At 43.8% G+C, this 12,615-nt stretch overlaps 1 protein-coding gene across 3 annotated transcripts in view; it reads left to right on the forward strand.

Annotated features, from left to right (window-relative positions):
• Vwa2 (von Willebrand factor A domain containing 2) overlaps positions 1 to 12,615 on the forward strand; it is a 50,103-nt gene that overhangs the window by 24,300 nt on the left and 13,188 nt on the right. For all 3 annotated transcript variants that reach the window (XM_013515834.1, XM_005387824.2, XM_005387825.2), the window contains exon 6: positions 9,989 to 10,183. In XM_013515834.1, coding sequence (XP_013371288.1) covers positions 9,989 to 10,183 — 195 coding nt within the window. The remainder of the gene's footprint in view (positions 1 to 9,988; positions 10,184 to 12,615) is intronic.

A 12,615-nucleotide genomic window follows, 5' to 3' on the forward strand; every position in this document is an offset into this window, starting at 1 on the left:
ATTCAACTCTTCAGTTTATTGATTATTTGTATTTTTTGTCATAATTTCATTAATTTTTGCTCTGATCTTTATAATTTTTTTTCCTTGTACTAGCATTGGGTTTGGGTTTTTCATGTTTTTCTAGGACTTTGAGGTACGTTATTAGGTTATTTTTGAGCTTGTTCTGTTTTTTTTTTTGATGTGGGAATTCACCACTATAAGAGGGAATTCATCTTTCCTCTTAGGACTGCTTTCATAGGTTTCTATGTTATTTGGGCACTATCCTGTAATTGTAGGGACTGTATAATTTCTTCTTTAATAGCATCTGTGACTCACTGATTATTCAAGTGGGCATCATTTAATTTCCATGTGTTTGCATAGTATCTGCAGTGTCTTTTGCCATTGATGTCTAGTTTTCATTGCACTGTGATCTGATAATGGGATAATTTTGATTCTGTTACATTTATTTAAACATGCTTTATTGGCTAGTATGTGGTCTGTTTTGGAGAAAGTCCATGTGCTGCTGAGAATATGTATTCTGTCGTTAGATGGAACACTCCGAGGATATCTATAGATTTTTTTTGTTTGAAGGTTTGGTTCAACTCTGGTATTTCTTCGTTGAACCAATACAATTGTAACAGGGGCCCTCAATACCCCACCATCACTAATTATATTGGTAATTGATTTTTCATGTCCATTAGTGTTTGTTTTATGAAGTTGGGTGTGCTGGCACTTGGTGCATGTATGTTTGTAATTGTTAATCTCTTACTGTTGAGTTATTGCTTTAACCAATATTTAGTGACCTTCTTTATCTCTTTTGATAAGTTTTGGTTTGAAATCCACTTTGTCTGAAATTAGGATAACTTCTTCATTTTTCTTTCCATCTCATGAAATATTGTTTTCCACCCTTTGATTTTTAATCTGTGAGTTTCTTTTTGAATTAAATGTGTTTTCTGTATACTGCATATTGTAGGGTTTTTGTTTCTTGATCCATTCTGCCAGTCTGTCTCTTTTGACTGGGGAATTGAAACCATTGACATTGAAAGTTATTACTGACAGGTATTGACTGATTCCTGACATGCATTATTTTCTTATTGTTGATTTTTGTTTTTCATTTTGGTAAGCTACTGATCTCACCAGGTATATTTGCTCTTTTTGACTTACTGGCATTGTTGGCTTCATTGTTTCTTTCTAGGATATCCTTGAGAATTTTTTGTAACACTGGGTTGGTGGTCATGAATTTTTTGAAGGATTCTTTGTCGTGAAAATACAGACAGTCCTTGTTTAATGACCCAGTTAAGTTCCTGCAACTAAGTTACATGAATTGGTCACTAAATGAAGAGTTGTATATGTAGTCAAACCTTGGATTGTGAGTAACTTGGTCTGTGAGTGTTTCACAAGATGAGCAAACATTTCTAAGAAACTTTAACTTGATAAAAGAGTGATGTCTTGCAATATGAGTGATACATCATACCAAATGTTACATGATCACAATTGATTCTCTCTCACTTTCTGCTTTGATATACAAGTGCTTTGTATTACAAGTGGAATGAATTATTCTCACAAACCAAGGTTTTACGGCAGTATGTACAAGACAATTCAAAACAAAGAAATGGTCAAAGGAAATTCCAACATCATGACTTTGCTTTTATTTGCATAACTCTTACGTGCATCACTATAATGTATAAACTACAGTACTGTACAGTACAATCAGCAAAAGTTATAGTACTATATAAACAAGGTGTACTGTACAAAAAGTCATAAACAAGATAGAGCTGTACCAAAAAAAAAAAAGATGGCTTGTAGGTCCAAGTGGCAGGTTGTAAATCTGAACAGTATGCTTCAGTCATAAGTCTAAGTAGTCATTAAACCAGTAAGTCCTTAAACTAGGAATATCTGTACCTTATTTCTCCATCAATTTGAAAGGAAAGTTTTGCAGGATACATACCTTGGGGTTGGAAGTTGTTCTCTTTCAGGGCTTGAAACACTTCACCCCAAACCCTCCTGGCCTTTAAGGTTTGTGTAGAGAAGTCTGCTGTAATTCTAAGGGGTATGCCTTTACAGTGGTACCTTTATTCATGAGCTTAATTTGTTCACAGTTCTGGGGAAGATGACGACATTTGTGTTCATGCAGGGAAGATGACCACAATTATGCTCATCACCCAATGTGTTTGTGAACAGAAGCAAACTTTTGCCAAATGCTTCTGTTTGTGAACCAAACTGTGTACAAACAGAAGTGTTTGTGAACTGAGGTACCACTGTATATGTGATTTGTTGCTTCCTCTAACCATTTTTAAGGTTTTTGTCCCTGTGATAGGCTTCTAGTATTTTATAATGTGACATTGAGAGGGTCTGTTTTGGTCATGGCTATTCAGAGTTCCATATGCCTAACTTATCTGTATTTTTATTGCTTTTTTCTATTTCTGTGAATAGGTTTTTAAATGCCATTTGTATTGTCTTCTGATTTTTGACTCATTCTCTTCATTCTTTGGTTAGTCTTTGTATCATCTAGCACTTGTTGGATCCATTTTCATGCCTGTTCTCTTGTTTTTAAGATGTGTTTGGGTAGTTGTTCTTTGTTTGTTTTTGTTTTTTAAGACAGTCTTGCTAGCTATATAGTCCTGGCTGGCCTTGAACTCACTATGTAGTGCAGACTAGCCTCAGATTCATGGTGATCCTCTTGCCTCAGTCTCCTGATAACTGGGGTTACAGGTGTGCACCACCGTGCCTGGCTATGGGTAGTTGTTCCTTAAAGGCGTCATTGTCTTCTAGTTCTGAAATTCTGTCCTCACACTAGTTAGCTGTGCTGCCCACATATTCAATATGACTTTTAATCTCTTGAATTTCTAATTAAAACCTTTTCATTAGATTAGAAACCATTATAGTGATGCATGTAAGAGTTATGCAAATAAAAGCAAAGTCATTGAATTTCTAATCAAAACCTTTCCATTTCACTGCCCTAAGATCCAACCTTCTTGGTTAGTTTGGGAGAAGATGTAGTGTACTTATTCCAGCAACTAATTATTTGGTAAACTGGCCATTCCTGTTTTGTGTCATTTTGTTTAGCTCATCCACCTTTTTTATTAGTGTTTTCTGAAAGTTCCTGCATCTTTTTGGCTATTACTTCCATTATCTGTTTAGTTATAATCTCTAACCCTGCTGAGTACATCTTGAGCTGTTTTCTAACCTCCACTGTTACCGTTTTGACCACTTTGGGTGTGTGGCCCTCCCCCATTGTCCCCTGGATTCAATTTGGGGGAATTGGGAGTTTCAAGTGGCATTTTGTTGCCATGTCTTCTTGTGTTTCTGTTGCTTTTGTTTTTTTGCTGAGATTTGTGGATGCTTACAGTCTAAAGACTTGATTGCTAGTATAGTGATCTCTAGTTGCTTTTCACTGATGTACTTTGAGCATAACTAACTAGAATCCTGTGTCACTGCCCTAAGATCCAACCTTCTTGGTTAGTTTGGGAGGAGAAGATGCAGTGTAGTTATTCCAGCAACTAAGTTCTCTGGGAATGTGCCCTAGGACTGTTAATGTCACAAAGGTCAGTCATCTAAGTGTTGGCTTACAAGGAAGTAGCAACAATTATAAAACTCTGTTAATATCAAGTGAATAAGCTGCAGTAGTAGGATTCAAGATAAATTAGAAATTGACATACTATAAGAACTCATCATGTACCACTCTTTATCCTAGAGAAGAAATTTGCAATTATGATGTAAACATTTAAACAACCCAGGTATTGACTTATAGTTAATATATAATAATGGCATATCTCTGCAAATGGTAGAAAATGGTACAGCTACTATATATAGCTATGTCTCTGCTAATGGTAGAAAATAATTCAACAGTAATTTTACAGAGTTTGCTGTCAACAGATTAATAAAGTGTTATGGTTATGCTGTTAAAGATACAGAGTTTGAGAATGGGGGAATGCAAGAGGAAAACTTTTGGAGCCTTAAACTCTATGATATGAGGAGGAAAGAAGTGGTACAAAGGATCTCATTCGAGAATAGAAGGATATTTATAGAATTAGGTAAAAGTAAAAGCTGATGAGAAATACAAGATAAAAGAAAAAAAGGAGAAAAAGATTATATAAAAATAAAAATTAGGGAGAAAATTTAAAAGGAAGAAGAAAAGTTGAAGATGTAAGATAAAAAGATAAGAAGCAAGGATAAAAGACCAAGGGAAATTTCCCAAGCCCTGGTAAATTGGTGAAAAGGGAGGAAAGAAAAAGACAAAGGAAGAAGAAAACAAAAAAAAAAAAAAAAGGAAAAAAGAAATTTCTGTGATTTTGAGTGTGTGGTTCTCTTCTGATATTTGGTTTTGGGGCAGTATCCAGTTCAAGACCTGTCCCGTCTCACACTGGCAGATAGAGAAGGCAGTCAGCCCCCCTCCGTGCTGGATGCAGTCACCAGCGGGCACTAGGATTAGGGCAAGTGTGCCAGTTCTGCAGCTTTCAAATCCAGAGCAGCGTGGGCTGAGCCTGGCCTCTGGCTGTGGGCGTGGGCCTGGGTCCTTTGGCTTAAACCCCTCAGGGGTTCTCTTGCAAGCCTGACCAAGGCTCACTGATCACAGCTGTCTCCTGCGGCTGACCCTCACCTGGTCACGCAGGCACATAGCGCTGAGAGCCCTCAACTGCGGCCCACCTTGGCTGCTGTGAGTCAGTGGGTCCGTGAACCCCTCCCTGGAGTCTTGTCTGACCAAGCGCTCTCTCCAGGTGTGTTCTGTTTCTTCACTTTCTCCGTAGACTCCCGTTTTCCCATCTGGTCCTTCCCGGAATTCTCTCTGACTTATATACATTAAAGGGTGAATTTATGGTAAAAAAAAAAAAAAAAAAATTGGTGTACCCATTAGATGCACGTTACATTTAATGTGCATTTGCAGAAGAAAAACTAGCTTGACTAGTTTAAATTTAGGACTGAAAGTCAGAGACTATGTGGGTTACTTTGATCCAAATGATAATAAAGCAAATCGTCTGAAAACTAAGAATTAATACAAAAAGACACACTAGAGGCCACCTAGTATCTATTCTAACACCTTGGTTTACCAAAAGGATAGGGCTGCACCCAGCTGACTTCCCCACCTCCCCACTGCCACCCGGAGAATGAGCTGAATCTCTTTTCAGCTGCACTGAGGGATACAGCTAAGGGCTTGAGAGTGGTACAAAAATCTGGAAGCGCTAAGAATGTGCAGACAAGAATGCTGAGAGTGGAGGATGAAGCCTCCATTTATCGGAACCAGTCCAGCTCTTCTTTGGAGCTGTCTGTACTTAGCATGACCATAAGAGGCAACGAACAAGGCAAAGAGATAGTAACTCATTTTTGGCCACAGCTGTGTGGACACTGAGGACACTAAAAATGACAGCACACTCCACTCCTATGTATCAGAGCAGAGGAATGCTGGCCACTCTTTATCGTTTATCTGCGATGAAGTTTTCAATGCTGGACTAGTTAGGAAAGCTCTGTTTACACCCAAGATCCACTTGCTTTTACAGATCAAGCCAATCCTCCAAAAGTGCGGTTAAGAAACCACCCTGACAGCTATCTTATTGATACGTTGCTGAAAGTTTAAAAACTATTCCATTCAAGCCTCTCAGTATTGCCCCCCAAGATGATATAAAATCAGGTTAAAAACATAGCTGACCATTGGTTCCTGGATGCCAGAGCTGGGGGCCAGCTGGCATGCCCAGGCTCGCTGGTTCACTGTGTTCGTCTCACAGTAACACAACCTGCCTTTTCTGTGACTTTGTCAGGTCTCTGTAGTTCTGTCACCACTTTACCTCAGTGTAGAACCTTCCTTAGTCCCTGTCTTGGTTACTTTTCTCTCGTTGCTGAGACAAAATACCCGACACCCCAAATTAAGGAAGGAAAGTTTTATTTAGCTCACAGTTTGTGGAGGTTTCAGTTCATGCTCAGCTGGCTGCAAGGCAGGGTGGCATGGTAGAGGGGCAACAGTTCAAGGCCACAGAAGACAGCAAGAACAGCAAGAACAAAAGTAGGGGGAGGGCAGGCTTTTCTGCCCTTATATTGTAAGCAGGCTACCATCCCCTAGGGAGAGTATAGCTCCCTATGGTTAATTACAAAACATAATTGTATTATTTGATATATGCTCCATAGAGCTGAGTTATTTTTCATGTTGATCTATTTTGATGATTATATAATAATCTGAAGAATTTGAATACTGCAATGCATTTAATGATTCTCAGTTCTCCCAAAAGGACACTTTTAGGCTGATTCCAAGCTTTTTGTTGATTGCTTCAAAAAAAAAAAAAAAAAAAAGAAAAGAAAAAAAATTGTAGTTGATCTCCCTGGATTTAAAAGGAATTTCATATGACATGTTTTTCAAAGTCTATCCCGTGGCTGGCTCATTTGCCTCAGAATCCATTGGGGTGGGCAGCACTACTTTAAAATGTATATTCTCGGGTTCAGTTACACACTTGCCAACTTGGATTTCCTGGGAATCGAATCTGGGAGTCTATGTTAAGTCTCCTGGGGGATTTTAAATGCACATTAGAATTTGAGACTAAACTCTGAACTTCTTGTACTGGGCTGCAGCTTTGTTCATAAGAGCTGCCACAGATGGCACCCTGGCAAGGTCCTGGGATAGTGGTGGTGAACCTGTGGCACGCGTGCCGCAGCCAGCTGTTTGCTATCATTGAAAGCTCTAAAAGGTTTGCCGTCACTGTCCTAGGAGATGTTCGGGCCAGAATTTCATCTTCAACCAATGCTATTCATTTTTCCACTCTAAATGGGAGAAGACTGAACTCAGGTGAAGGCTGAACTCATTTCTCCAAGTTTACCTAAGATATCACAGAGCTAATATCTGAGCCCCTCTAACTCAGAAGCCCCTATTCTTAACCACCTGGCTACACAGATAACAAAGGATTAGATTCCATCCCCCTACTCCCCAAAAAGTCCATGCATGGCAAACATAACCCCCCAAGACAGTAACGCATCTGTGAACCGCCAGACCATCTGTGATCTTCGCCAGACCTGTATGAAAAATGGGAAGAGGGTCCTGAGAACAAGTGCTTTTCCTTTTGGTCTTGAAACTTAGCATCTGTACAAAAAGCAGCAGTGATCAGTGTGCCAGGAGGCAGGGATGGCTGAGGGAGAGCAAGGCCATGCCCAGGGGCGGGAGGGGGAAGTACTCCTTGACTCCTTGCTGGGACATTTCTGTTTCTGGGGGAGAAGAGAGTTTTGTGAGCATTTAGGCAGAGCAGTCTAGAACAAAGGTTGGCAAATATTTCCATTTAAAGCTCATATAATAAGTAATTTTAACCATTCACAGGCCATGTAGCATTGCATAGGTAGCATATTAATTATTATTGGAAGTGGCTATTTTCCAATACAAGTTTATCCACAAAATGGGTGGCAGGCTGGATTTGGCTCACTGCCTGCTGTTTTGGTTTATAGTTACATGTCCCCTTGAAGCCTCGTACAGTCATAGACAGGAGTTTAGAAAGGCGGGTGAATTATGGGAGCTGATAGCTGACTTGCTGCTAGGAGGTAAGGCCTGGTCCAAAGGGGCAGGTTACTATTGTTCCTCAACGACAAGGAAAATGGCTAAGATACTCGGACGGGAAAGCATTGGCTTTAAAATCTGCCTGGGTAAGTTTGATTTCCACTAGCTGTGGTAAGAAGCAAGTGACTAGCACCACAAGTGGGGTGACTAGCAGGAGGACCAGACAGTTAAGAACTTGGGCTGTGGGAATAAAGGGCCTAGGATTTGATCATTGCCTATACCAGTCATGAGATGCATGAGCTTAGATAAGATCCTTTTCTGAACTCCCCAATCTCAGAGAACTGTGGTAAGAATTACACGAGCATAGGCAAAGCGTGCATGTGTGTACGCGTGCCCGCACATGTATCTATAAATGCCTATCATCCAGGGCCTCCACAAAGTGAATATTAGCACTAGTATTCTCTGAGCGGTGAAGTGAGGGTAATATTGGCACCTTTTCCCCTCAGTGTATGGATTATATTCAGAAACAGGTACTAAAGTTCTGACACACAGTGGAAGCTCAGCGCTTGTAAGATCTGTTATACTTGGGAGATAGTCTGCTTTTCCAGGAGCCCTGGGGGAACACCCCACAGACCAGAGCTTTGGTAAAAGAGTTGTATTCATGAGAATCAGAACCTTCTCAGTTGTCTTTGGTGTGCGATCCAGCACAAGGTGAAAGCAGCTAGTCAGCTTGGGTGTCACTGATGTAGGAGCATTGTATTCCTCCTTGACAAGCCCATTGCAAAAGCCAAGCTCTATTCAAGAGCCCCGGACATGGCCGGTGTTGCTTGCTTCTGTCTTTGCTTACCCCTCTTTCCCTGATCAGAATGGCTGCCTCCTCTCCAAGTCTACTAGTTTCCCAAGACCTCTGCAGATGTACTTTCCCCCCGCAGCCTGTCCCTTACAGCCCCACCCCACAAGGAACTCCCTCCTCAGGGTGCTTGAGATTTTCATCTTTGCATTGATATTTCTTCATCTGAACCCAGAGGTCTTTGAGGGGTTGGATCATGTTATACCTCTTGGTTTCCATTTTACTATCTTCCCTCTAGTGGTCTACAAATACTGGTGGACTGAAAAAGAAGTAAGTGGTTTTAAATTGATGGAATTGCTGCTGTATATTGTAGGCTAAGAGCCATTAATTCTAGGAGTTGTCAACTCTTGTTGACATTTATTAACTTAATGGAGCTCCACAAAGAGAATTGCCCTTTAAGAGCTTGTATAACATAGCAATAAAAGTGAAGAATATTCTAGAAAGAATATTCTATAAATCCTTCCCAAGGTACAATCTGTATGTTCTTTCCCCATCTCTCTGCAAAATGCGGAGGAAGGTAGAACCAGAGCCTGGCTGCCTGAGTAGCTGCTTGGAGGAGAGCCAGAGCTGCCTGGACAGAGAGACCTGATTTGAGAAATAAACATTTTTAGTGTCAAGGTCAAACAAAACAGCACATACAGACACACAGAAGATGGTGCCCAGGCTCTTGTTGGGTGGATGATTTTACTTAAAGACTGCAGGCTCCTCTGAGGAGGCTGGATTAAAGACGCATTGTCCAAACTGATAGACTACAACCTGAGTGTAAATGCGTGTTCCCACTCCGTAGTCTGTGGTTAACGTTCAGGAAGTTTTTTGTATGCCTGCAGTTAATCACCATAGAGACTCTGTTAGCCTCCACATGGTTGCTTGTGTTTAGAAGTGCTACCCTCCCACTGAAAAGTCTGGCCACAGTGGGATGATGGTCCAGTAACTTCAGATCCACTGGAGGGAGTTGCTGTTTTCTGCCCAGCTGGCTTTTTTTTTTCTGAGAGTGATAACTTCTTGAGCCTCCTATTTCAAAATTCAGTGGGAATTGTGCTCTGAAGTTCTAAACCCAGGCAACAGTCCCTACTGTGGGGCTGTGAGGATTAGACAGTCTTCAGAACCCTTGGCTAATAGGGGTCACTGGTGCTGGACGACCGTCACCCAAGCCGGAGGTGGTGAGGCAGCTCAGCATTGCAGCACCCAACTGTACTCCTGGATATGGCCCACCAAGGCCGGCATCGTGGAGGAGCGCCCGTCAGGCCCTTCCAGCAAAGCGTACCCATCACTCTTGCAGACCCTTAGCACAGTTTCCCTGAGCTCAGTTTTCTGCTTTCCCACCTCCAGAAGACGCTAAGCCCCGACAAGAAGGGGAAGGGGCGTGAGGCAAGGATGGGGAGATGGCGGGTGGGTGTTCAGCAGACTAGGGGTTGTCAGCCTGGAGTCATCAGTGGGTTTGGGGGAGAAAATAGCCCATGTGCAAAGAATGACATCATTACATGACACAACGGAAATGTACAGGTGAAAGTGAAGTCCAAGGAAAGAGTTAATCTCTACCCGTCATGGTGGTTTAGAGGGCAGACTTGTCACCGTGGGCCTCTGCTGGGAGTCAGCTGCTCCCAGTAACGGGAACACATTGGTTTCTGGCTCTTGCCCAGTTTATCTCCCTGCCTCACTGACTTTTCTTCTCTTTCCCTTCTGGGTGCGCTCAGGGGAGGACGCACGGAGACAGGCCTTGCTCTGAAATACCTTCTTCAAAGAGGGTTCCCTGGAGGCAGAAATGGCTCTGTGCCCCAGTTACTCATCATTGTCACCGACGGGAAGTCCCAGGGGCAGGTGGCGCTGCTGGCCAAGCAGCTGAAGGAGAAAGGCGTCACTGTGTTTGCGGTGGGCGTCCGGTTTCCCAGGTAAGGGAAATACCTCCGCCCTGTGTCGGCCCCAGGACTGTGACGTGGCGGGGAGAGCCCACGCAGCTGCGCCAGGAGTGGCGTTGGGAAAACTGTCCCAGTCCTTGCCTGGTCTGTCTTTTCCTTACTTCCCTCACTTCGGCTCCTGTGTGCTGGGTGTCTTGGGTTTTGCCAGTCTGAGAGTTTGTGTTATCCCTGGTTTTGTCTGATCACTGCATGAAAAGTATCTGAAACTCTCAGCTCAGGGTTATTTGCAGAATAATGTTAATTCATAGTCATTTTACTTTCCCTGAGGAGTCGGGGATCCCTCAGACGGGCAGGAGCCACACAGCTTTGGTGCCGTTAAGACACCCTCTGTCCGCTGTGCATCTCTGCCGTCATCTCTGCCTCCACGTCTCCTCCCAGACAGTTCTCTTGAGCTGGAAGTAGGCAATGGCAGTGCCGAGCTCACGTCTTGACACCCTGGAGAGAGAAGACCCACTTTCCCAGTTTCAGATATTCTAATTCTGATGGCCTGAGCCCTCCTGGTGCCAGCAGAGCAAGGGCCCATGACTGGCTGCCCCTCTCCAGCCACATGTGCTCAGATGCCGGGCAGATCTGCCTTTCTGGAAGAGAGGGACATAACCCTAAAAATGGGCGGGATACCCAGTCCGTGGATTTCTAGGTGTTGTGGGTCTTCAGTGAAATGACTATGTTCCTGCATGTGCCTACACTTAGAACTTTTAAAATTAATTTTAATGAATTGTTCTCTCAATTACTATAGGCTGTCTTCCTCATGTCAGACACTGTTCTAGGTTCTTGGGATACAGAGTTGACAAAGCAAAGTCCTAAACGAACAATCTGAAATAAAATGAAAAGGAGAAAAATAAAGTAGGGTCAAAGGTTAAGGACTGATGCGGAATAGAGAGGCTAGCTATTTTAGACCAGGAGTCTGCCAGGGCTTCTTGGAAGAGTTGAATTTTGAGCAGAAATTCAAGTGATGTGAAGAAGAAGCTGCCCAGATACTGAGGAAAAGAGCAGGCAAAGCCAGTGGACATTTGACAGCTGCAAAGGCCCCAACGCAGTAGCCAGCTTGGAACAGAAAATAGCTAGGGAGATCTGGGGCTCACCAAGCAAGCGGGGAATCCTAAGACATAAGGCAGATAAGTTGGACAGGATTGGGGCATAGATCATGGTGCAGACTTGGAGTTTGTTGTGAGTGCAGTGGGAAGCGCTCAGAGGGTTTTGAGCAGGGAAAGACAGTGTAGGCTCTGTGCGAGGTGTAGGTTGGACATCTCGTAAAGCAGCCGAGCAGGTGTGTGAGGACCATAGAGGAGAGGACAAGGATAGAGAGTGACATTTGAGGGGGTACTGAGGAGCCAGGGCGGAGTGGGGAGACAACCCAGGGGCAGCAGATGCTGGCTGGAAAGAGGAAGCCAGTAGAATGAAGGGGACTGTGAAGGGTGGGGACAGCCAGGATCGTGCTAGGTCCTGGTGGGGATGAATCATTACTGTCATAGCCCACTATGTCGGTATTCACGCTGCTGGGCTCTTTCTCTATCCTCAAACATAAACACAACCTCGGGAGGGAAGAGGGACTTGCTTTGAGACCCTGCCCACCCTCCTCCCACACAGTGCTGCAGAGAGCACCTTGAAGACAGCTGCTGCCCAGTGTTGTCAACCAGGGCATTGAAACAGAGGAAATGCACACCTCCTTCCTGCACTGCTCTCTCCAGTGCTTCTCAGACTGTGTAGCCATGGACCCCACTCTCAGCCCACTGTGGACTGATATTTTAAAAATGCAATGAACTAGCAGAAAAAAGAAATAAAAAAAAAAAGCCAAAATAAGCTCAGCAGACATAAAAGGACCGTGGCTATTGCATGGTAGTTTATGATGCTTCCTCTCGGAGGCTGAGCCTGTGGAGCTCTGATGGGGTGATGAGCCGTTCGGGGCTGGCACTGTCCACAGGTCATACTTTGAGCAGCCCTGGCCTGGAGAAGTCAAGGCGCCTGGGTCAGCAGAGGGGGCTGAGCTGTTTGCACAGGACCCCTTGCCCACCCCGTTTCCCACTCCTGCCTAGTTGGCCAGGGGTTCTCAAAAGTGCACTCCCTGGGGAAATGTTAGAAATACACACGCGTGGGTACCCCCCACCAAGGCCAAAGCTGGAGCTAAGGGTCCTCTGTGGGCTGTCAGGCTCCGGGACTCCAAAACCCACCAAAGACAGCAGGGGACTCCATGTAAATCTCTTTCACCCTTTTAGCACTTGTTGAAACCTTTTCTCCTCTGGCTAGCCTGTGAGCTCCCTTTGAGGAAGCCTGGGCCAGGAGACTAGAGGGCAGGCCAGGCAGCGCTGCCCCAGAACACCAATGTGAGGCCACCCCTGAAAATCCCCTGCTGTGTGCCATACACTGACCTGGGTGCTGAGCGAAACATCTGGTTTATGTGGATTCAG

This window comes from Chinchilla lanigera, unplaced genomic scaffold, assembly GCF_000276665.1.
Source record: "Chinchilla lanigera isolate Chin_1 unplaced genomic scaffold, ChiLan1.0 scaffold00030, whole genome shotgun sequence".
Taxonomy (NCBI): domain Eukaryota; kingdom Metazoa; phylum Chordata; class Mammalia; order Rodentia; family Chinchillidae; genus Chinchilla; species Chinchilla lanigera.